This window comes from Sander lucioperca, chromosome 13 (assembly GCF_008315115.2).
Source record: "Sander lucioperca isolate FBNREF2018 chromosome 13, SLUC_FBN_1.2, whole genome shotgun sequence".
NCBI lineage: Eukaryota > Metazoa > Chordata > Actinopteri > Perciformes > Percidae > Sander > Sander lucioperca.
The window spans coordinates 3,636,693-3,661,065 of NC_050185.1; the positions used below are offsets into that span (position 1 = coordinate 3,636,693).

General features: G+C 41.0%; 1 protein-coding gene across 8 annotated transcripts; it reads right to left on the reverse strand.

The window, feature by feature from the left end:
• Positions 1 to 13: 13 nt before the first annotated feature.
• Positions 14 to 22,566, reverse strand: LOC116058196 (inactive serine/threonine-protein kinase TEX14). Of its 8 annotated transcripts, XM_031310921.2 has the most exons (24): positions 22,433 to 22,566; positions 20,186 to 20,351; positions 19,866 to 19,980; positions 17,935 to 18,100; positions 15,981 to 16,126; positions 15,385 to 15,463; positions 13,875 to 14,011; positions 11,855 to 11,950; positions 11,037 to 11,160; positions 9,818 to 9,996; positions 8,789 to 8,940; positions 8,260 to 8,450; positions 7,308 to 7,458; positions 6,385 to 7,184; positions 6,133 to 6,223; positions 5,935 to 6,025; positions 5,274 to 5,449; positions 4,707 to 4,828; positions 4,087 to 4,474; positions 2,907 to 3,017; positions 2,677 to 2,776; positions 2,396 to 2,485; positions 1,744 to 1,853; positions 14 to 387 (listed from the first exon to the last, which is right to left on the reverse strand). In XM_031310921.2, the coding sequence occupies exons 2-23, from the start codon at positions 20,310 to 20,312 to the stop codon at positions 1,778 to 1,780; spliced, it is 3,708 nt and encodes a 1,235-aa protein (XP_031166781.1). In that variant the 5' UTR covers positions 20,313 to 20,351; positions 22,433 to 22,566; the 3' UTR covers positions 14 to 387; positions 1,744 to 1,777. The 8 variants fall into 8 exon arrangements, 2 of the variants coding, with proteins under 2 accessions (XP_031166781.1, XP_031166782.1); XR_004106981.2 differs by having other exon boundaries at positions 2,396 to 2,776; positions 8,789 to 8,937; XR_004106982.2 differs by having other exon boundaries at positions 2,396 to 2,776; positions 7,338 to 7,458.
• Between the last annotated feature and the right edge of the window lie 1,807 nt (positions 22,567 to 24,373).

Below are 24,373 nucleotides of genomic sequence, written 5' to 3' on the forward strand. Positions count from 1 at the left end.
ATCAGACGGTGTGTCTTTGTATATCATTTTTATTTGCATATCCTGAAATAGCACAATGTAAAATAAAAACCTTTGCAGAAAGTGTTTTCTTCAAATGGCTCTAACGTTGGAACCTGATGACTCATTGGGACTTCACATCAAAAGGACTTCTGAACGGATTTCATTCAAATTCTTTTAACAATTCAAATTATTTTATGCACAGCTTTAGAAGCTGTTAGCGTAACATTGTGAGAATGTTGCAGGATAACAAACCTTGCTTAAAACCATCAAACTAGTAACAGCGCACTACAAACAGAACTTCCCTGTAAATGTACCAGTAACATAAAAGAACATTTCCCTTGCTGATTTGGCTCATGAAGAGTCTGGTGCTGCTCCAACACAGTCCTCCTGTATTCACAAACATACAGAGTGGAAAAGGCACAGGAAATTAATTTTCAATTTGACTTGTTTACAGAACCACAGTGAGATTATCAAGTGCATTTTTTCAATCATTACTGGCATCAAAGTCTTGCACTTTAAAGTCTGTTTTGATATGGATGCTAGAAACCAAATGAATTGATAATACGCTTGATGATGGTAATTGAAGTTTCACTAGTGATGGTAGCTGATGGATAAATGTGATCATTTTTAAACAGGTGCTATAAATAATGACAACTGCTGTAACAAGTCTGTGAAATTGCACTTCTTTCCTGTTGTTTGACTGACAGGTAGAGCAGAAACCATGTGCACACACAGCTTTATATATCTGTCCAAAATAATGTGTGTTTACAAGCCGCAACAGAAATGCTGGTATTTTTCCCCCGTTTCATACCCCTGGGGCCAGGATGTATAAACAATGCCTTCATTTTTATCCTGGATTGTGAGGCATTTTGTCAGATTTAACGATAAGCAAATTAATCAATAAAAGTAGGTGGGTTTCTCCTTTCGACCAGAAATATGGCCTTTTCTTTGGGCCATTCATCTCTACGGCAGCCTTGCAAACTAATGGCTGGGTGGTTTGTGTACAATAACCATAGCAACGCACCAATAGAGTGCGGAACGGGCCGCATTTTTCTGGCTGAGCCTGGACCGCGTTCAACAGGCATTAAGATATTCATGTCTGAGCCCGACCCAGTTAAAATCTCATTTTTTTCTCATATTAATGACACACGTACGTTTGTAGGAAGGCATTCGGAAATGTCAACAGATGAGCGCATCAGCGCACACGGAGAAACAAGCACACGTTAACACAGGCGCGCGCATACATAATAAGCTTTTTTAAATTTAAAATGTATCCATCCTCTACGCACCAAGCTAACTGTAAGCCCTAAACAGGCAAGAAGCTGGAAATTGTCGCAAACTGAGACGCATACTCTGAATGTGCTGTATGCCCATGAAAGCTTCTAAAACCCGAATAATACCGGCACTCTTGCTATTTTTGAAAAAAGGCCTAATTCGGAATATTCAAACGGAATATGCCATTTAAATGACCTGTAAATCAAATTCATCCAAATCGGGTGCTTAAGGGCGTTTCTCAATCTATTTATAGCTACCCGTGATTGAAATGAGACCCGTGCACATGCAGCACAATGACTGAGATTTATAAAACAGAATCAGGCGCATGTGTGGCTTTTAAATCCGACAAAAAGAATGTGTATGCATATTTCTGTTTTTGTGCGTACACACAGGTTTAATGTTGTTGTCTCTACACAGAGTTTTTTGCACCTGGCCCCTGGTGTTTCACATGCCCACTTTAAACTTTACCAGTTGAGACCGTTTTCAGGTGGTGGCTGAGTCATCACGGGAGCTGGCTGTGTGCGTGGTCTCCTGCTGGGTGTTCATCATCACCAGTCTGACCTTCAAACAGCTGACACCTAGCAAGGGAGGCACTCTGTCAGGATATTTCTTTTCATATTTGTCTGGACTTTGCTCTGGACCAAAGTGTTACCCCTAAATTCCAACCAGGCGTGTCTATGCTGTGTTCCGCCGGGGCTGCGGCAGCAATCGGCAACCTGCGCCTGGTGGAATTCCAGGGTTAGACAGCAAGTAACTACCATGCTCATGCCCCAGTGGCACCTACAAAGTGTTGGAATGTTGTCGAGAAAAATAATTGACTTTTCTTTTTTTTTTTAAGATTACTTTTTGGGCTTTTAATCGACAGGATAGCTTGAAGACAGGAAGAGGGAGAGAGAGGAGGGACGGATTCGAACCCGGGCCTCAGCCCACATAGGGCGCACACTCTACTGGGTGAGCTAGAGGTCGCCCCAAAATAACTGACTTTTCTGCCTGATTAACTGTGCTGTCTTTAACTAGCAAAACAAACTGAAAAAAAGTTAGGATATGAATTGAAATTGCATTTGAAATGAGTATTTAGTAGCATGAAGTCATGCCCAGTCTGTCTGTACTTGAAACTCACAATGTGGCAACCCTTCCACTTGTTCCTGGGCTCTTCCTGGTGCCCTCCACTACAAAGGCCTGCAGCACATCATCTAGTGTTGAATTGGCTCTGGAAAAAGGAGAACACACACAGACAGTAGTTGCATTACCAGGAGTCTGCTACTAAATCTGAATAAACCTGGAATTTTGTGTTTATAACTCAAAGCTAAGCAGATTGACATCGCTGAGACTAAAAAGGCACAAGCGGGAGTGGGTGGAGGTTCTGGCACCCGTGCAACAAACACAGCTGCTGTCACCCACCTTTTTGTGTCCTCCAATAAGCTGGGACTTTGCTGTGACCCTAGAGACTCCCTGAGCCCTTCCTTCTGATGTGCAGACACTGTGTCGGCATCAAGCTCACCTGGACGGACACATCAATCCAAGACTTTGGGAATTATTGTCAGTAAACGGTACTCGACACACTACCACACTATTCCCAGTTCAACTAAAGGCCAGATTCTTGAGTATTTGTCACACGTCTTTCTGCTTACTGATCTTAACCAAGGCATTGCCCCCTGTTTCTTCCCCATTGCCAAATGTTATTTCCTTCCTCCTGTCACCAATATCTTCATCCTCCTCTTCCTCCACTTCTGACCCCACATCTTTAAAACAAAGTCAAATGCATAAATCTCCAAGCATCTATGCAGTGGTGAGAGGCATTGAAATTATGCTATGGATATTGATTTTTTTTTAAATAAATATTTGAATGTTTTGTTGTTGTTTGCAGTTCAATATGTTATATATTAGCAAATTAAAAAACTAATCCAATACAACATCAACTGATGTTTGTTTTTTGAATGACATTAAATAATCTTTTTTTTTAAAAAACAATTTTTTTGGGGGACTTTTCTGTTTATTAGACAGTGGATAGACATGAAAGGTGGGAGAGAGATGGGGGATGACACGCAGCAAAGGCCAGCAGGTCGGATTCGAACCCGCGCCGCTGCAGGACTCGGCCAACATGGGGAAAACGCTCGAACTGGGTGAGCTAGAGGCCGCTCCATTAAATAATATTCTTAGTAAGTATCCCTTACATTTAGTTAGTAAAGCTTTCATGTTAAGATTTCCATTCAATCAAACCCAGTTTTTGGATGGTCAGCATTGTTTCAGCAGTAGCCACCTGTCCACCTTCCTTGCACAGCGTTGTCACAGTTTGAAATTCTACTTCTTTGATATCAGCCTCCATGTTTACTGTTGGATGAAGTTAGTGCTAATGCTAACCTACTGTTACAGCTGCTTCACATTAAAAGTTTTTTTCCCCTACTTATTTCAGCTCTTAATGGTCACAAAAATAGAATAATCCACAAAAACGATGATTTTACGCATTACGTTTTGCAAGTCAACTCAGTCAACAAAGTCTTTTGTTTTGCGTGAAAAATGGAAAAGTATTAAAAGAAATCTACAGTTCTAGGTGTTTTCACTGTTGATTTGTTGAACGTTTTCACTGTTTTTTTAAGTTCAATAAATGCAACACCTTTCCAGAAGACAATGAGTAATCAAGTTAAAAAATTGTGATTTCAATCATGTTTACAATATGGAGCAGCCCTATGTTATCATTATTTTATTCCAAAATGTGTAAAGCTGCAGACCAGGGCTCTGTGGTGATACAGGGATCTACTGCATAAAGCCTGACCACAGGGGGACTGTTCACCAGAACATGTTGGTTCTCACCTCTCTGTGCGTCACAGCAGCCACACTCTTCTTCCTCACTGCCTTCTTCAACATGCCTTCCTCCCTCCTCCTCCTCCATGTTTTTTTCTTCTTCAGTGCACCCTTTGATCATCTGCAATCCTTCCTCCATTTCGTCAAGCTCGTCTTCTGCCCTGTCCTCCTCCTCTTCTTCTGCCTCCACAGATGGTTGACTAGTTCCATCCATTTCTTCCTGCCTCTCTACAATCTGCTCCTGTTCAGACACTCCTGCTCCTTCTTCTTCTTCTTCCTTTTCTAGCTTCTGCTCTCCAATGCAGCTGGGAGATATAGTATCTGACTGCCCTTCCTCCTGGCTGGCTGTGATGGAGCCCTGGGGACTGCTGGCAGGGTCTGTGTCGAAAGGTGGAGTCTGAAGAATTGACAGGTAACAGCAAATATGGCTCAGCTTTAACAACTTTTTTCTCTTGGTGTCATTTCTAATCTTCTAGAACCAACACAAAACAAATATGTAAGACATATACAGTATGGGATGTTGTAGCTGGAGTGAATTAAAAGGAGGCAAGTTGACACTTCGTTAGAATGCTTTGGGTCAATCCAGAGTCCTCTGCAGAACCCCCCACTGGTGAATGAAATTACTTTACCCAGCTTTCTCTTGGTGTGGTGAAACTCTCAGTCCTGAGATGCACAGAGCTGAGGTGGCTGCAGACGGGGGAGTCCGCGAGATTGGCCTCAGTCGTTCCTGTCATCACACGCCGGCGCACGTCTGTCAAAACACAACACGAGCAACATGGAAAGACCTTATATCACTCATGTTCTCCTTTACTGGAATTTAAATGGTTATAGTTGTCCATCAGTGGGTTTACATGCACGTAAGTAGGCAGGTTACAGTCGCCTTCCTCCAGTAAAGTAGTAATTTCTTGAATGCCATGTAAATGTAAATCTTCTTGTATCTCCCCTCCTGTCCATCTACTCTCCTTGATGTTGATCCTACAGTGTGGTGCTATGTGACAACTAAGTTACAGGGGCATAGCTAGCATTTCTTATGCAGATTTAAATGTTCTAGATATTTGATCCATCTCCACCTGTTATTACTAGTAGGTTTAAACTTGGGGGGACTGCCTAAACATTTATGGGCGAAAACACCCAAGTCAAATGATGTGAAAAATAGAGGTACTTTTCATTACAGTGCACACTGTGTGTGGGTTTACCTGGGCTACGTGGGGTACTATTACAGGGTGGGGCTTGTCCGCTCACAGAGATACTGTAGAGTTTCCCCTGAGGCTGCCCTGGAGAGTATGAGATACTGTAGAGTTTTTCCTGAGGCTGAGCTGGAGAGTATGAGATGCTGGAGAGTTCAGCCAGCCCAGCCATGTCAAAGTGAGCCCTGCACACACACACACACACACACACACACACACACACACACACACACACACACACACACACACACACACACACACAGTGAGCACCAGATTGTTTTTATTAATTTTTTATATCTGAGCAAAGTATATTTGCCCCCTTGAAGGTCCCCTTCCCTATATGTAAACATTTACTTCGCAGGCATCAGTAGGCCACCTCTTTCCAGTAAGCCATTCCTAAAGCTTTCACTGCATTGTTAATGTGTGTTTTTCAAAAAAAGTAATCCTCCCTGACTTCCTGTGTTTTGATTGACACTCCGGGAACAAGGGCCATCCTATATATCCGAACATATCCGTTTCTACAATTGTCTTTGGCCTTATCGTGCTGTAGATGAGCCTTGATTATTAATAGTTTTCCCACACACTACACTATGTAACCGCATCCAATCCCATATAAATCCTCAATGCACTTTAAAATATATAGCACTTAGGTCCATGTCAGTGTCCTTACGTGTTAGGGCTGGGTGTATACTGAGCCTGTGTTTCACTGATTTCAGGATCAGAGTCCGTTTTCTCAGAGTTGTTGGGAAAGCTCTCATATTCTGTGAAGGAAAACATTCAAACTGAGTTAAACATTTACACCGGTTTGCATACATCGTCCTCACACATTCTTTTCACACTTCAGTGGCAGGAAATATCAATGTCTTACTGGTGTTGTGAGTATCTAGCAGTAGACTCCCACTAGCTTCTGGCCTGCACACCTCCATTGTAACGTCTGCATTTTCTTGTGAATTGGATTTCTGGAGGAGACATTTCACAGTTTACTCTTGCTTGAACTGCTTGGCTTGGGGCAGCAACTCACTCCCAACCCAGAGAGAACAACAAATTAGGGAACTCAGTATAGAGAGTGTCTAACCAATTGTAAAACACTGTAACAGTCTTGTTGAGTAAACCCATGTACCTGCTGCTTCTTCCCAGAGACGATGTTGAGAAGGCTGCTGTCCAGAGCTGATCTGTACTGGCTCAGCTCCTCTGTGCTGTGATCAGCTACCACTGAACGGCTCTCCGTCATGTAGCACCCTGAGGAAAGCCAAGGTGGCGACCAGCCCTCCTCGTACTGCTGCTGTTCAGCTGGATAGCGACTCAGCCATAAAGTCAGCTCTTCCTGGCTCAGCAGTTCCCAATCTCTGTTCAGAAGCTGGGCCTCCAGGTTGCTTCCCCAGTGATCTTCCCTGTGCGATAAGAGACAGTACTGCTTCGAAGGTGGTCCAACAGCAGTGCTAACTCCTGAAAGATTTGTGGAGGATATAGAGAAGGAAGAAAGGGAGGAGGCACAAGAGGTGTCGGTGTAGATATAAGAAGGAGCATCTCTGAGCCGGGTAGCTGAGTCTAACCCTCTGTGGTCCACCTGGAGGTGTTTCTCCACTGTGTCTAGGCTCCTGTTGGCCTGCTGCAGCAGCTCCCGGGACACTTTGAGGTTGACCGCAATGGTGCTGATCTGCTGATCTGAGATCAGTTTCAGGCCATCCAGCTGCTCCACTAGCTCCCTGTCTATGTCTGCCTCTGGTTCAGGTTCTTCCTCAACACTAACTGAGTCAAACTCAGCAAGCAGATGAAGCATGTCTTTGTAAGGGTACAGCTGATGGGGCATTGTGTCTCCCCCCATACATTCATCTCTGTCTCTCCCCAGCTTTGGTTCTTCTCCTCTGTACAGCTGTCTTGCCACTACTGTGTCTGCCTTGACTTTGACTGGCCTGGCAACTAAAGGAGACGGAGGAATGATGATTTTATAATCAATTTGTGATGAAATGTGTGTCTGAAGCACATTAGTTGTGTATTTTGCACACAATTTTAATCTTTTTTTAGTACACATGGGAACCCTACATGTCCATGTTTGTGTGTTGTGCTCAGTACCGCTCTGTACTGGTTCCCCCATTATGGTTTGCTCTGCTGTGGTCTGGACTTCAGATGGCCCCAGATCTTGTTCTGGGTAAGCACACAGACCACCACTCAGCTGTTCCTCCAGGGAGAACCTCTGCAGGACACACACACACACACACACACACACACACACACACACACACACACTGTGTGTGTGTGTGTGTGTGTGATTACGTTTTCGGCTCCTAACGATCACAAAAACAGTCATTGAGAAAAACGATTATTTTAGCACATTACGTTTTGGAAGTAAACTCTTATTTTGTCTTGGGTTCTGAATGAGAAAGAAAAGTTCAAACGGGAAAAGTATGAAGGGGAATTTCGCAGCTCAAGGTGTTTTCACTGTTGATTTGATTAACTGTTTTACAGTTAGTTATTTTCAATAATTGCAACATCTTTCCAAAAGTCAATGAGCAATCGTATTAAATAATCATATTTTCAATATTGAACAAAGTAATTGTGATTATGCTTTTTTCCCCCACAATCGAGCAGCCCTAGTCTGTTAATACCAAATTCCCACTTTGAGTTACTATCCCTGTGTAACAGTGTCTGTGGAAGCACAAAGAGGAAATTTCATACTAAAAAGACTTAAGAAGATACCCACTTGCTTTTTGAACTTTAGATTGCATTTTTGCACAGATTGAGGACTGTGGATTTTGTCCCCATCACTTACATTATAAGTGCTTGAGGAAGGGATCTCTTTGCAGCCAGTATGGACAGAGGGAAAAATTACAGCAATCAATGTATTGGTTTCAATGTACAAATGGGCATGCCAATATTGTTTTAAGATATAATTAGAACATTGTGAACTTGTCCTTTAGCGCAGAACAATAAATCCATAAATACACATACACACACCTTGACCTTGCAGAGACTGAAGCATATAGAGTGAGGCTACCTTGATGTCATGTTGTAGCGTGTAGCACAGACTCTGCAGGCTGCACGTGCGGTCCTGTGGGTGCGGCTGCAGGCCTTTCAGGACCACATCATAGTAAGGCTGTGGAATGCTGCTGTCTACTGCCAGGGCACGCCCTGCATCCATCGCCTGTTTGATTCCGTTCAGGTCCACTGTGTCCCATGGTTCTCTGTCTGAAACGATGTATGAAATGTTGGAGACTGACGTTATCTATTTGAACAAACTGTCACCTACTGTATAGCCTATCCTAACACTACAGAAAGTGCCGCCTTAATTTTCTGGTTGAAATACTCAGTTCTGTTCAATTTTAAGTTCATTAGGCCAATTTTCATTTGATAGAGAAAGGGAAAACCACAAAAAAACACCATGTTATTTACAAAATTCAATTCTGGTTTCAATTCAATATTTTCTCAATAACTTTGAAATCATCTCAACAATAGGAAAAGCAACAACATATTCCCTGACATACAATGTTGAAGTCCAAAATGAGAAGGCAGGAAGTGAGAGCTACCTGTGTAGAGTTCCTGGATCAGAGCACACAGGCTGTAGATGTCAGCTAGCTTTGTGCACGGCCGCTGTTTAATGACCTCTGGAGCAGCCCATCTGTACAGGCTGGGGGGCAGGACTGTGTGCATGGGGGGTTTCACACATGTACTTTGACTGCTGGACACACACACACACACACACACACACACACACACACACACACACACACACACACACACACACACACACACACACACACACACAAACACACACACACACACACACACACACACACACACAGCAGTGCAGTGAAAACACATTTTATTTATCAGGATTTGAGACCCTCTCCAGGGAAATATTCATCAGGTTTGTTGCATCACATCTGTCTCATTTACAATGCCATCTAATTTAATCTACTGTACACAGTAAATAAGTTGTTTTGGTTTCTCCCTTATTGAGAAATTCTGGATCTGGCCTTTGTACCCCGCCTTCCACTGCGCTAAGTTAATTGGTGAAAGAGCAGTGCGCATCAAGATGGCTAGAAACATCTGAGCGATTCAGCCATACATGTTTGAGCCTCACAGCAGGTTCAGACAGCCTGGAGCCCCCGAAGTGCTGCCCACTTCCTTTGGGTGCCCATGGTAACTAACTGGGCTGTTCAGACCTGGCCACGATCTGCACAATACTTTCAGTGTGTCTGAATCCGGCATCAGTCAGACTCAGATTAGGACCAAAAATCAGCATCTAGCAGACGCATCAGAATGGTAGGTGTAGTTAGCATCTGTTATTTGTTTGTATTGTTTGTTAGCCTGTTAGCTTGTAACTGGCCGTGGCTGACAGCTACGATGAGAGCGTGTTTCCATTCTCTGTACTGACATTATAGTCAGACTAAATATTGAAATGGTCATTCAGTCTGAATCAGGCTACTAAAAACTGATTTTTTTTCCAAATTCTTAGATATTTATTTGAAACCCTTTTCATCAGTCAGGAAGTTAAATTTGTACCTCCTCCATTGAGGATACATTGAGCCTGGTGTAGGCCTGGGCCTGCCTACCTGGGGACCATGAAGCATAAACCAGTTAGTTTGGCTACTGTGAACTTTGTGAGGACCACACTGTGGGAAGACAGGGCCCTCATCACCAGGCCTCCCCTGTGGATGTACTGCAGACCTTCACAGACCTGCAAGATCACTGACAGCAGCCACCTGTTCTGCAGCACTGGAAACTCTGTACGCTGCAGGGACAGGGAGTAGACACGCACGCACGCACAGACACAGACACACACACACACACACACACACACACACACACACACACACACACCAATCCATCATTTACTTGTGGATTTTACTTGTCCAGTATTGCTGGACCGACTAAAATTCACTTGTGAATGTGCATAAATGTTAAGTATGTAAATATCACAAATGTGTGTACATCCTTGTTGATGTTGCTATGTGTATTATTTTGTGTTGTTGCATTGTTTAATACATTATCATCATTATATATATATTTATGTTTAAATGTTTCTTCTTTCATGTTTTGTGCCCGATCACCCTCTTGAAAACGAAATGGTGCATTTCAAGGGGTTTATCCCCTAATTCAACTTAAAAAAAAGGCCTACATTTATTGACATATGAAATTCAATGATACATTTGATTTGTTTTGGTATATAGTGCTTTCTGTTTAAAATGCCTTTATGTCATTTTCCGTGTTTGTTTCTGTCACTTCTCCTTTGAAGTCTGTGAAGCGGGAGAAGGAATGCTACAGTTTTCCTTCCATTTTTATAACTTGCAAATGACACAAATTGCAACTTCAGACTGGTGTTCCTGTTTGAAACATAAATCATACAGTATGTGTCTGGGACAGAAAGTGTTCATCGTCTGGGAACCATGAAAATCTGTAAAGAATGGCAACCTGTCGCATGTTGTTGAAATGTTTCAGTCCGACTGACTGACCAACTGTGCCATCTCTAGAGCTGGATGCCGCTAGTGGCTAAAAAGCCAACATAAGGGGTGCCCCATCAGCCTAGTGGTTAAGGCGCATGCCATATAACCACAGTGTACTTCCACTGATTCCAGCTGGGGCCTTTGGGTGCATGTCCTATCCCTCTCTGTCTCCCCACGTTTCCTGTCTATTTCGACACTGTCAGCTCTAAGGCAAGGCAACAACAAAGGCAAAAGGTCCAAACAAGTCTTTAAAAAAAGCATATGAATGTTATGTACTTTATGTGTCTGACAGGAGTATAAAATAATCCTCCAGGTGTGTCTCTGGTACCCTGTTGTGCAGCAGGTTGTGAAGCGTGCCGACGTTGACTGGTTCAAACACCAGACTGGTCCTCTGGAGGTCATCAGACACACTCACTGCCATCAGCTGCAGCAGCTGTGGGTGGAACAGCTGGCTGAGACACACACACACACACACACACACAATGACTCATGAAATTAATGTTAGTTTGCGACAGCTGATATGCAGCAAAATGCTCGCACTGCAGAGCCCTTTTATCCTGTTTCTCAATCAGGTGGTAATTATTAGGGATGTCCAGAGCCGATCACGTGATCGGAAATCGGGCCCGATCACGTGGTTTCAGACTCGATCGGAATCGGACGTTACCTCCCGATCAGGACTCGGATACATATGTATATATATTCTCATTATTTTTTAACACATCTATAGTTATGAGGTGGCACAGAGTTAGACCCTTTTGACTCCACACAGAAACAGCAACGCGTGTGGCATGACATCACTAATGTTGCAGAGACGCTATTGGTTAAATGCCGGCAAAGTAGAACACGAAAGCAGCTTGAAGCGGAAAGCGCGAGTATGTCTGTGGTCTGGAGGTATTATAAAGTTGAATTATTATAGAAGTATCGGATCGGGACTCGGTATCGGTAGATACTCAAAATCAAATGACTCGGACTCGGGGGCAAAAAAAACCTGATCGGGACATCCCTAGTAATTATGATCTCAAAAAGGAATACAACAAGTATAAACTATTATGTAGTTATGTTACTTTAGAAAATCCACAAGTAAACAAAACCACAACCAAAAAAAAAAAAAAACGACTCTCCTACACACATCCTGTTCTCTCTCACCTGCAGTACTCTTGTTCTATGAGGAGCAGGTCCAAATAGGCTGTCTGACTGTCCCTCATTGTTTTCACTGTCACCCTGGAGCCCCTCCAGCTGTAACTGAAACACACAATGGCACACAATTTGGTCATCAATGTAATAAAATTAGGGCTGTCAAACGATTAATTTTTTTTAATCGCGATTAATCGCATATTTTATCACATGATTAAAATTCTATTATTTTGCATTTCAGAACTGTTTTTAAGTACATATTAACAATCAAAAGCAATTCTTACCAGTGTATCTTGATTGGGAATCAAATGAATGCAAAGAAAGTTACTTTATGAACTTTAAGATTTGTATTTGTTATTTATTTACTGTAAATAAAAGAAAAATGTGTGAATCTGTCATTATTGCACAATTCCTCCAAGTACCTAACTAAAAAACTAAAAATCCCTATCCTTACCAGAGTCAATATAGTGGGCAGTAACTTCTAAATAATGTTGATTACTCACTGACGTCCAGTGATCACCAGTTAATGAGACAGCGTTTGCTCTTTGCAGCAGTTCCAGTTAGGCTGCTATCTCCGTGTCGTACAGGCTGTGTATCCGTGAAAACTACTGTCCCCCACGACGGCAACGAGACGGGTCAGAACATGCCAACTGTAGTACGTCTTTAAGACCCGAGTCCTCTATGATGCTGACAGGTCTGCAGTTAGTTGTCGGCCCTTAATCGCATCGCAATTAACGCGTTGATGCTGACAGCCCTAAATAAAATATCTCTTGGTTGAAGAGCAGGTCTGACTGAACCCATCAATAGCATTTGTTTCTTAATGATTGTTTCTTAATGGATTAAATACTTGAGTATAATGTTGATACAAGTTTCCTTTTATCCTTATTTTTATACTTATCAATACATATGTCAATATCCCTTTAATAACTTGAGATTGACTGACATATTTTCTAATTATGATTTGATTAAAGCATTGTAAAATTGATACCAACATATAAAGTATATGCATCAATACATAAATAATACATGAACTCTAGTTTTCTTTAGTACAGATGATTGAAAAAGTAAAATGTCATTCCACTGTGTTTGGTTGTGGCCAGCAGGGGGTGCTGCAGCCCCCTCTTCCCACACTTATGGTTCTCAGCACTGTGTGTGAAAATATTGAGAGCTACTGACAAACAAAGTCAAATTCCTTGATTGTGTCAACATTCTGATTCTGGTGTGGTTCTAGCTATGGTTATGAGGGACTAAGGGCGCTTTCACACCTGCTTCATTTAGTTTGGTTGAATCGCAATAGAGTTTGTTTGCCCCGCTGGTGCAGTTCGTTCGGGCAGGTGACAACGCGGACAATCGCACTCGGATGCGCACCAAAAGCAAACAAAACAAGCGTAACGAGACCTGCTTGACGAGGTGGTCTCAGTACGTTTTCAAACAAACTCTGGAGCAGTTTGTTTGTGGTGAGAACGTGATCCGACCTCGAACCGCACCAACTATATGTACTCCGCAAGTCTGAGCTAATGTCTCTGTAGTCAGGTGTGCTCAGCAGTCTACGATGCGGCAGAACATGCAAACCGAACAGCTTGCAGTGTTTCCCTCACAGAAACAGACAGCAGTCGAGCTCGCCGTCCGTCACTTGCATCTCCGTGGTCAAACCAGTCGCCGCTAAAGTTGGAGACAGACGCCGGCACGGCAGAGCGAAGTCTTGGTGACAAGAGCAGACGTAGTAACGTCGCTCGCAAAAAACAATGTCTGGTCCAATGGTTTGACCATGGAGATGCAAAAAGTATGCACTAGTCCAGAACACAGGACCTTCTTCCTGTATTTATTTTCTTGCTCCCGCCCCGGACACATCCAACCAATAAGAGGAGTGAACGTTCTTCTGTGATTTGTAATGACACATTTTGGTATGCTTGGATTTCTCCAGGTGTGAAACGAAACTGAACCAATCACTCCATGTTTCCAAACTCATCAACTACTGCAGACCAAAGCAAACAAACTATAGGTGTGAAAACGCCCTAAGTAACGCTCTTACTTGGTCATGGAGGTCAAAGAGCCACATGTGAAGGAGCGCAGAGGTTCATCATCATCAGCCTGGCTCAGATCACTGTCTCTGATCAGTGGAATAGATGCTGGCACAGCCATCGTCGGGCAGGGCTTGTTAACACACAGCTAGACAAACATACACAAGGAGACCACTCAGTCCACTAGTATCACAGCGTGAGTTATTACATTACAGTGACTTTCAGTCTGTGTCCTACCTACACAGGCTTTCCAGATAACAGGGAGAGTATGGGAAATATCCATAACACACCACGCTCAGCCTGGTGGTGGGGACAATCTCAACCTACATGTGCATGTACCACAACTAAATGTTTTCCCAAATGTAAAAACATGTAAAGCCGCTATATAATTCCGAGTTTGGGAGGGTCTCAAACGCTGATACATAACCATTAGCATGTCTAATGCTGCAATGAATGATATAAGAAATTCAAATCCTATTAAAATCAAATGTCTTGCCATCTGTCATTTTTAATGTGTGTGTGTGTGTGTGTGTGTGTGTGTGAGACTCTGTCCTGGTCAGTGGGGCTGACTTTACTTCCCTTACCAATTCCACAGCTTTGTGAAGCCGGTTTCTCATCTGTATGAGCTACAAAAACGTGAGTTCAGAATTGAATGGATGTGGGAAACACTATCCCATCGCGATTTTCCCAGGCAATTGTTGAGTTTAATTTTTCTTTCTCCATAATATTTGGTATTAATGGCAGCGATAACCCAATAAACTATCTACCTTCCAACCTGAAGCTGTCCAGGTGAAAGCCACAGTGAAATTCGAACATTAAATCCATCCAAAGTCCGCCTACAATTTAAACACACTGGAAGTAGCCTCCAGAAGTCTGAATAAGTTGGTTTTCATCGCTGAACATGTCACTAATACAAAATTCAGAGACATTTGTGCAGCAATGTGGTCATGAAATGAGTAACTACTGTACCATTCTATGGGTCCAACTCATGTTTGGCATGTAGAGGGGAATGACAAATCGTACATATATATATATATATATATATATATATATATATATATATATATATATATATACACATACATACATAACATAAAGCTGTGATCTGCACTGATCATACAGTCTATGGCACTGATGCAGACTGGCTCGTTTTGCGATAAACACTGCCACACAGTGGCTGAAACGGGCATTTTTTAAGGTGGAATCGAAACTTAAAGAGAACCGGAGCGAATGTGGAGCCAAGTTCAGCGTCGTTATGCTGTCAGAGCTTGATGAAACTGACTTGGGTTCTGTTCAATCACAAACAAGAGTTGTTGTCCCTACCTTTTCCGTTTTGTGAAATGTTGTTGTGTTTTTGTTGTGTTTTGTGAAATGTGTTGAAAATAGCATGATAATTATGCTTAGTTGGCATGCACATTATATAACAGGCACCAGTTAATTGTCCACCCTTGGCTTGGCTCAGACTGAATACATACCAATGTGTAAATCAGCATCTACTTTACACTGTATGAAGTGATATACCTTTCCAAAACCTAAACAGTGGGCTTCTGTACCAGAAGACTTGCGGTTTGTCCTCTTATTGACCTGCTTGTCATTTCCACTAAAATGAGTAGAAACACACAAACAAACAAAAATATCAGTTGATTAAACATTATACAAACAACAACAGAACTGTGGGTAGGTAATCATGAAATAGTGTTTATTCTAACTAGCTATTCTTTCATATATGTTAGATTTTGTGGTAAATTTTTTTGTAGAACAATTAAAGTACCCTATCTTTGAAGTGGACGAAACACAATGCACCACATTATTACTCTGTTTTATAGCATATCCTCTTATCAGCTTTAATATGTCTGAGTGGGTATATGAGAGTATATGGCCATCTTTATAGGTCTGACCTGAGGTTATTACTGTGTGCAGGGGCATCTGTTGTCGCCGTGTTTTGCACTACTGTTTTTGGAAACTACTCTCACCTGTCACATTACATAATACCTGTTGGACGGTGCTCTGCACACTGAGTTAGGGATGGTGATTAAGACACTTGTTGAACCGCCTGCTTGATTTTCAATTACAGATTTTGCTCTGCACTTTGCAACTCGGCGTTTTGTGCACCATACCGTGCTTTTAGACGATCCAGCAAAGATACAGGGTGTAGCAAGACGGATGTTGACACGTGGGACGAGTTAGAGCTGAGGTTGGTCGCGGCTGGGCTCTGACACAGCTGTTGCATGGAGGACATGCAGCTCCCCAGGAACTCTTGCATCTAGCAAGATAGAAGCAGTTTGAGTTCCAGGTCTTAACTAAACACTGATGCAAATGAGTAGAACACTGACTGAGCAGTCTAATTTTGCCTGTCATTTTGGACTTACCTACCTTTTGGATATACCTAACATGGTTGGTGCAGTTCAAACATCAGTGATCTATATAGTTATGCAAGATGATTTGGTAACCATGGACACATATGGATTTTCCTAGATCCTACATCAGAAAGTAGGAGTTAAAACAGAGATGTGTTGTGCTTGCGTATAACCCCACGTGCGCAATTCTACAGTAACAAGTTATGGAGAAACGTGTATTCCCATTGACCAGATGGAGCTTATTCTAAAGGATCACTCCACTGTTTTTGCACATGAGGGGTGGTTAACTAGTTATGGGGAGAACTACAGCCAGATGTATTTTGTCCTCTGTGGCTCTGGAGGAGCTTTGTTAACTCTGAAGAAGTGTTCAGATTGACGAGACACAATTGCATATAAAGTCAATGAAAAGAAAAAGGAGAGCTCTCTGGAGGATAATAAAAGAACTGGACTTTCTGCTACGTTTTGAGATCGGTAAGATAAATAATACCAAGGGGGTAAGCCTCTCCCCAGAACGCGTAGCTCCTATGGAGCCATTTTGATGCTACCAAGCCATCACCTCCCGTTAGCATTCCATTGACTGCCATTCATTTTGGCGCCACTTTAACAGCAAATAACTTTACATCTGAAGAGTTTAAAGACTCTATTTGTCCATTGTTTATTTCTAAAGAAACACAACAATGTATAAAAGGCTCCATTACCTTGTACCTCACGTTATGGCTCCGTAGCAGACGTTTTTATAAAAATAGGCTAACGATTGTGTCATAACCACAAGACTTACTGTTGCATAGTAGAGGAATTACCGTATAGTACAGGAGAAGCTCTCAGGCAGTTTGGACTTCCATTAGCTGTTTAAGTTTAATTACTAATGTTAACTAGCATTTTAGTGATCAATAATTAGCCTGTGTCCATGTTATCTCCTTACATATACCTACGCTCTCCGTCTCTGCTAGATTGGGAATGATTGCGATTTCTCTCGGCACAGCTACCAGAAGACTTCCAACTTTCAGACACGATGCTCACTTCACATCTACGTCGTCTCTCTCAGTTGGAGGCTGCGCTCAGCGCTCACCGGAAAAGTGCTTCTAATATCCTTCACTGGTCTCCGTCCAGAGCAACGGGATCTGTTGGTCTAGTTTATATATGTCTATGGTAAATACACTGCTAGCTACAGTAGCTTGCAGCTAACCTCTGCAGTTGGTACATTGGCTGTTTAACTGCAAGACCATTCTGAACATTAGTCACACGGATAATACAAGCCGTAAATTCACTTTGCATTCTGTGTGAAAACAACAATTACTAAATAATTCCTGCTGATGTCATCAGGTTAGGGTTTGGACAGAGACTGCTTTACTAACTGTAGGTGTGCACAGCAGTTTGAAAGATGTTGCTTTTTATTAAAAAAAATGCTATCAAGTCGGATTTTGCGAAGTGGATAATCATAATGACAATGTTTTTGGAGTCTGACACATATTGACTACAAGTCAGAATATCCCTGCCTCTGTTGCTTCGATTTGGACATAAAAAAAACCCACTCAGTTTCTGTTAGTCCCTTTACTTTATGGAAGTGCACTGCTAAATCACTGGAGTACCTCTTTTATTTTTAAGTTCTGCCTCCACTGTTGTTGCAACTGTGCATGTCCCACTTCACCAGCACCCAGTGAGAGAACACTGACACGCTCAAACTAAATTGCACTGTTTCCATTCAGCAGCGTACCTTATCACTGTCTTCCTGCTTCACAGCCCTGAGCCAGTCAAAGGGCGTCCTGCCTTCCACATCATGGAGTCTTAGATCTCCTCCAGCATCCAGCAAGCCATTCACCACTGAAGGGTTGCAGGAGAATACGCCTGCGTGAACTGGGGTGCTCCCGTCTTCACAGCGACTAGAAGAAAGTAGATTCTATTTCAATATCCTGTCACCTGATAGCTATCATTCTCGGTGTTGTTAGACTATCAATGTAAACAACTCATTGTTTAGCAAGTCACAAATAAATCTCAAGTCTTGGCTAGGAAGTTCAGAGTCAAGTCCTAAGTCACGACCAACAAGTCTCAAGTCAAGTCCAAGTATGCCATTATGCGCCCTTCATACAATACAATGCCATTAAAATGTTTTAAACAAAAAGCCAGTCAGTTAGTATGTTACGTTTATAGAAACAAATGCTTTTTGAAATTTGTATTTATAACTTTTACAAGTATATTATCCTGGGGCTAGGGTTGAGTTTGATATTGTTGATATTATAGGCAAAAGATCTGCAGATTATGCCATATTCTTAACTTGTATAAAACCTGAGATATTAACAGTTTATGAACAGCATAATTGTATGTTATACCCATAGTGACCTGTTTGTTTTGTTCTTTTGTGTTCTATTAAAAACCATATAAAACAATAAAAAATAAAAGTAAAAAAAAATAAATAAATAAATAACCTGAGATGAGCAGCAGAAGATATGAAATGCTGATAAAACACATACCTGACACATTGAAATATCAGCTGTAGCCTACTTTATATTCATGAGCTACTTCTAAATTATTAGTTCTGAATGATTAGATTGTTATATTGATATAATATGCATCAAAGTAAAACTAAAAGATTTCAGCCACTGAAATGTATGTGAAGTGGCTAGATTTTTTCACTAGAGAGGAGTTGCTACTCTGTTGAGGGTTTCTGCAAGCCTCGACGCCCACCGAGCCTAAGTTGCCCCCCAACAGGCCTAAGCCAGTGGGAATGATTTTGTAATGTATTTTTTAGAATTTCTTTACAGTTACAGTGGGGCGGCTCAGTTGGAAACTTAGACATAGTCATATTTTCAAATCTCCAGTTAGTTTTTAGCGCTTACTTAATGTAGAGCTCTATGGAATCTGTCTTATAGCTTTTTTAAATTCTCAATTTTGCAATTCCTTCCATGATTCTGTTATCACACAAACTATTGGGCTCAAATTATACACATACATTAATGCTGCCATCGGTCTGTGACTGGCCCAAGCCAGGCCCTCGTTGAAAAAAAGGGGGAAACACTGCTGTAGACCTTGTCTAAGACATACCGTCCACTCAGGATACTGGAGTGACATTACACAATTTTACCTCACAAAAGATCTTTGGCTCAGTACGGACACCAGCTTGCAGAAAGGACACAAACCAGACATCAGATAAACATTTCATTCTGGACTTTTGGCAAGTAATCCACGTTTGTCGTTTAAAAAATTTGAAATTAAGTCTACTTAACTTACTGGAATGTTTTTTTTTTTTTTAAAGCTCCTTGGAATGGATACAAAAGCTGAGACACAAAAGGGGTGCAGGGGGGGAAAGACATGCAGGAAACCTTCACAGGTCAGACTCGAACCCTGGACCTTCTGCATCGAGGAATAAACCTCTACATATGTGCACCCTCTCTACCAACTGAGCTAACCGGCCACTACTGGAATGTTTTTAATGTCCGAATGTGATACTGTGCTGGTTTGCGAGGCACACTTTGTATGACAAAATTTTTTTTTTTTATATTTGGGCTTGGGGAGGGATTAAGCCATTCCGAGTCAGAAAGCTAAAGTCTGAGTGAAGTCAAGAGTCATTGGTGTTAAAGTCAAAGCCAAGTTGCAGCTTTTTTTATATTGCCTAGTCGAGCAAGTCATCAGATTTCGGCCCAGACTCACTGGTTGGGATCGGCTCCGTAATGCAGGAGCAGCTCCATCACCTTGACTTGGCCCAACAGAGCAGCACAGAACAGTGGAGTCTGACCCAAGTGATTCTCACAGTCCACATCAACACCTGGAACACATCAGAAAACACTGAGACCATGGTTTTGTTTTGAAGTACAGGTGTCCCTTTATTTTAAGCACTCTGTGTCTGACTTAAGAATAGTATTGACTTTTTCTTTTTTTCATTATATTTATAAAATGCATGATGCCATACATAGATGTAGAACTGGTGCAAGTACAACACAATACTAGTACTATTACAGTTAGTTACATACCCTTATTCAGCAGTTTCTCCAACTTGGTCAGATTTCTATCCAAAGTGTATTTGTGCAGTTGAGCGTGTGCACCTCCAGTGGTCACAACACCCGTGTGTACAGGACAGGGGAATAGCAGCGCATTCATCCTGTTTCATCTGGTCCACCCAGCTGTCAGCAGATGGCGCTGTGAACACAGTGAGGTCGAACTTGTAATACCTAACATGGTTGGTGCAGTTCAAACAATCAGTGATCAGTGATCTATTTTTTGAATGTGAGAAAACTAAAACATTTCTCAGTGACTTAAATAGTCACCTTTTTGAAGATTTTCTTTTTTATTATGATAATCCTGATAATAACACTTTGGAATATGTAGTGAACTTTTTTGTTTTGCAAGCTGAGTTTTTTATTCAGAAACAGAAATGGCAAAAATGGCAGCCTTCCTTCCAGGTATTTAAGTTAGAAATAGATTTGCTCCTTAAATCACTTCATATAATTAAAAATAACCAACAAAAATGATCGGCTTCTGTGTCTCCTCTACACAGTCTGGAAATCCTGAACAGTTTTCCTCTTTGTTTTTGTTTTTTTTGTATGTGTTCTGTTTTTTGTTGTATGTGTCTTGTTTTTGTATGGAAAACTGTATTGTCATACCATGACAGTGTATGATGTTTTGTGTATTTGTGTCTTTAAGCATCAATAAAAAAAATAAAAACATCAGTGATGTACGATGATTTGGTAACCATGGACACGGGGATTTCCTTGATCCTACATCAGAAAGTAGGAGTTAAAACAGAGATGTGTTGTGCTTGTGTATAACTCCATGTGTTTTAGTAGAGAGGCCCGCGAGGTCATGATGTTTTAGTGGTTGTTGAAGTAATTTTAAGCCGAGATAGGGTGTCTCTCAGTCGGGTACAGAGCTCAGCCTGAGTAGGGGCTTTTATGACTGTCAATATAGCCAGCATCTAATGTTAGCTAAGGCTGTGCTGTGGAGTAATGTCTGGCTATGTGAGACTAGCGTCTTGCATAAATTGCATCAGTCACTAGAATTTGATGTCTCCTCCTGTATCGATGTCGCTGTGATGATGCAGGGTGACAGAATTGTTTTTACCTGCAGTCCATATGACCATAGGACCACCAGAACTAAAGGGCAACAACGTGACATTTTCCCCTTACCAAATAAACTAAACTACAGGTTGGAAGTGAAACATACGGCTTTTCTACTATGGCCCTTGTACTGCATTGTACAAAATGTGTGCAGATTAATTCCTGGTCTGTTTATTGGTTTTATTTACCAAAATGAGATTCTGTGAAGGTACAGGGTAAATTATTGAAAAACAATTGACCAAATATTCACAGTGGATTCTCTGTATATGGGCAGGCTTAAGTAAGTTCAGTGGTGGAAAGTAGGCAATACATTTTGCTTAAGTACAATATTGAGGTACTTGTACCTTACTCGAGTATTTCCCATTTTATTCTACTTTATACTTCTAATCCACTATATATCAGAGAAAATTGTACCTTCACTATTTTTCTTACTTGTTACTGGACATAACAGTGTACGAGGCAGTTAAAATGAACACTAACAATTAGAATTATCAGTAAATAAAAACTAGTACTTTACCTAATAAAAGGTCTGAATGCACCCCTCTATTCCTCTTCTTTATTTCATTCATTTAGGCTAATATATTATTTTCTACTACATTATTTTCTACTTTTCTTTGTCTTGAGTTGATGCAATACAAAGTTCCTAATGCAGGACTTTTACTTGTGATTAATACTTTTTAATATTGTAGTTAACTTATTGCTAGTTTTACTTAAGCAAAGCATCAGTAGCTATATTTCATCTCGCCCCGGTTTCTGCTATCAAAAAAAAGCATCCTCTCTGTAGGGTCGCCATTTTTTTGTAACTAAGTTACTAACGTTAGCCATAACATTTTCAAAATGTGTAAAGTTAGCCTGTGTGAAGTAGCTAGTTAACGTCAGTGCTATTAACGTTAATAATTGTATGTAACGTTAACACCGTCCATCAGGTTACAGCATACATGTAAAGATAACAATAAATAAATCCAAATAATTTGGCAAATAAATTAGCAAAACTGCTACCGTTAATACGATGCTAACGTTAGCTAGCTAACTTTATTTTTTCGTTTAACATTAGCTAGCGAAAGAAACAGATACCAGTAAAATACATCTGACAACTGACAAAACTAAAGTGTATACCATATACATGCCTCATAAGCAATGGTGAGAAATAAAATGTAGACTTACATACAGATAAACGTTGTGTTTAGCTTCTTTTAGACGCAGCAAACTGTTTTAATGGAGTAACAGTACCATTAGCTAGCTGGTCTCTGACCCGCTGGCTCGTCACTTTCGGCCAATCAAAGACGAGTCACGGTTACCTTGACTCATAGTCCAGTCATTTTAAGCCAAAATGGGGGTCAACCTAGGACAAATTGCAACAGAAGCAAACTCAACTGATTTTGTATCCTCAATATGTCCTGAGTAAGGAAAACAAAAGCCCCGAAGAATCCCATTAGGGGAAAGTTTCGAAAAAGACCCAAAATATAGCCTATTCATACGCCTATTCATTGTTTTTCTCACGTGAATAGGGTAAACATTTTAACCTTTAGATATCACCATGAAAATTACTGAGTTGGTTACTCACATCACGACAACAACAAAAATTATTACACGTTTTTTGAAATGTTTTGGTAACATGAGCAAACGGTGCATAATAATGTATGCTCCAATTTGCATTTAAATACCACAACATATCTAAATATTGGATATAGCCAGGTGAAAATGTCTTGTAGAATCTTGTTGACATCTTACAGTAAAAGACTATAGAGGCAAACAAATGTCACCATAAGGGGCAGAGATTCAGTCATTCATTCAAGGTCCACTCAACTGTCACTAAGCTGTCACTAAGCTCTCACTCAGGTAAGAAAGATTTCCTTTTGTTTCTCCTACATGGATTATTCAACCTACATTAATAAAACAGACCTCGTGATCAACTACAATTAATTGGAAACAGCTGGATGTGTATTGAGCTGTGGTATGACTATTATTGGTGACCTGCACAAACTCAATGAGGAGAATGAAGATGAGATTCTGGGTAGATGGGTAGCCTAAATGGCTTCCATTCAGACCTTAACATTAAGTATTTTACTGTAAGATGTCAACAAGATTCAACAAGACATTTTCACCTGGCTATACCCAATGTTAAGATCTGTTGTGGTATTTATGCAAATTAGCACATACGTAGTTAGATTATTCACCGTTTGCCCATGTTAACAAACAATTTCAAAAAACTTGTAATACATTTTTTGTTTGTCTTGATATAAGTAATCAACTCAGTAATTTTCATGGTGATATCTAAAGGTTAAAAGTTTTACCCTATTCACGTGAGAAAAAGAATGAATAGGCGTATGAATAGGCTATATTTGGGTCTTTTTCGACACTTTCCCCTAATGGGATTCTTCTGGGCTTTTTTTTTTGTCCTTACTCAGGACATATTGAGGATACAAAATCAGTTGAGTTTGCTTCTGTTGCAATTTGTCCTACCTTTACCAGACTATCATAGATATAAAACATTGTTATATTACTATATTATTTCTATGTTTTAGACATGCCTTGCAGACCCAGAATAACATTTATAAAACTAGATATAGACGGTGAGGTAGGCTCCCTTCAAGATATAGTAAAATAAATGCCACACTGAGGTTTCTGTAGTTTCACATAAGGCTACATTCTGCTTTAATGATTTGTTGCATCAACATTGACCTATATTTTCACAAAATACCACAGTACAAAAAAAGGCTTAGCCAACACTGCCACCTAGTGACCACAACCCGAAACACTCAGAGTGAGCTACCCATATATGACTAATATGAAAATGTTGACAGAGGTATTGTACGGTGTGTGCGTCTTCTAATTCTGCAGAAACTTGCCAATCTGTAACCAATACACTTTAGTATAATTCACATCACTGTCAGCATTTCTAATGTTCTGGTGATAACAGATGTACAAAGCTATGGTAGCCTGTGATGTAAGTCGCATTTAAGCCATTCCAATTATCCAATAGTCACATGCTGGCAAAAATTGTGAGCTAACAATGTTTGTGCAACAGTATATGAACTTTGATCTGGTATAATAAAATCATACGACTTTCAGCTCTTCTCCCAGCTCCACACAGCTTTCTAACAC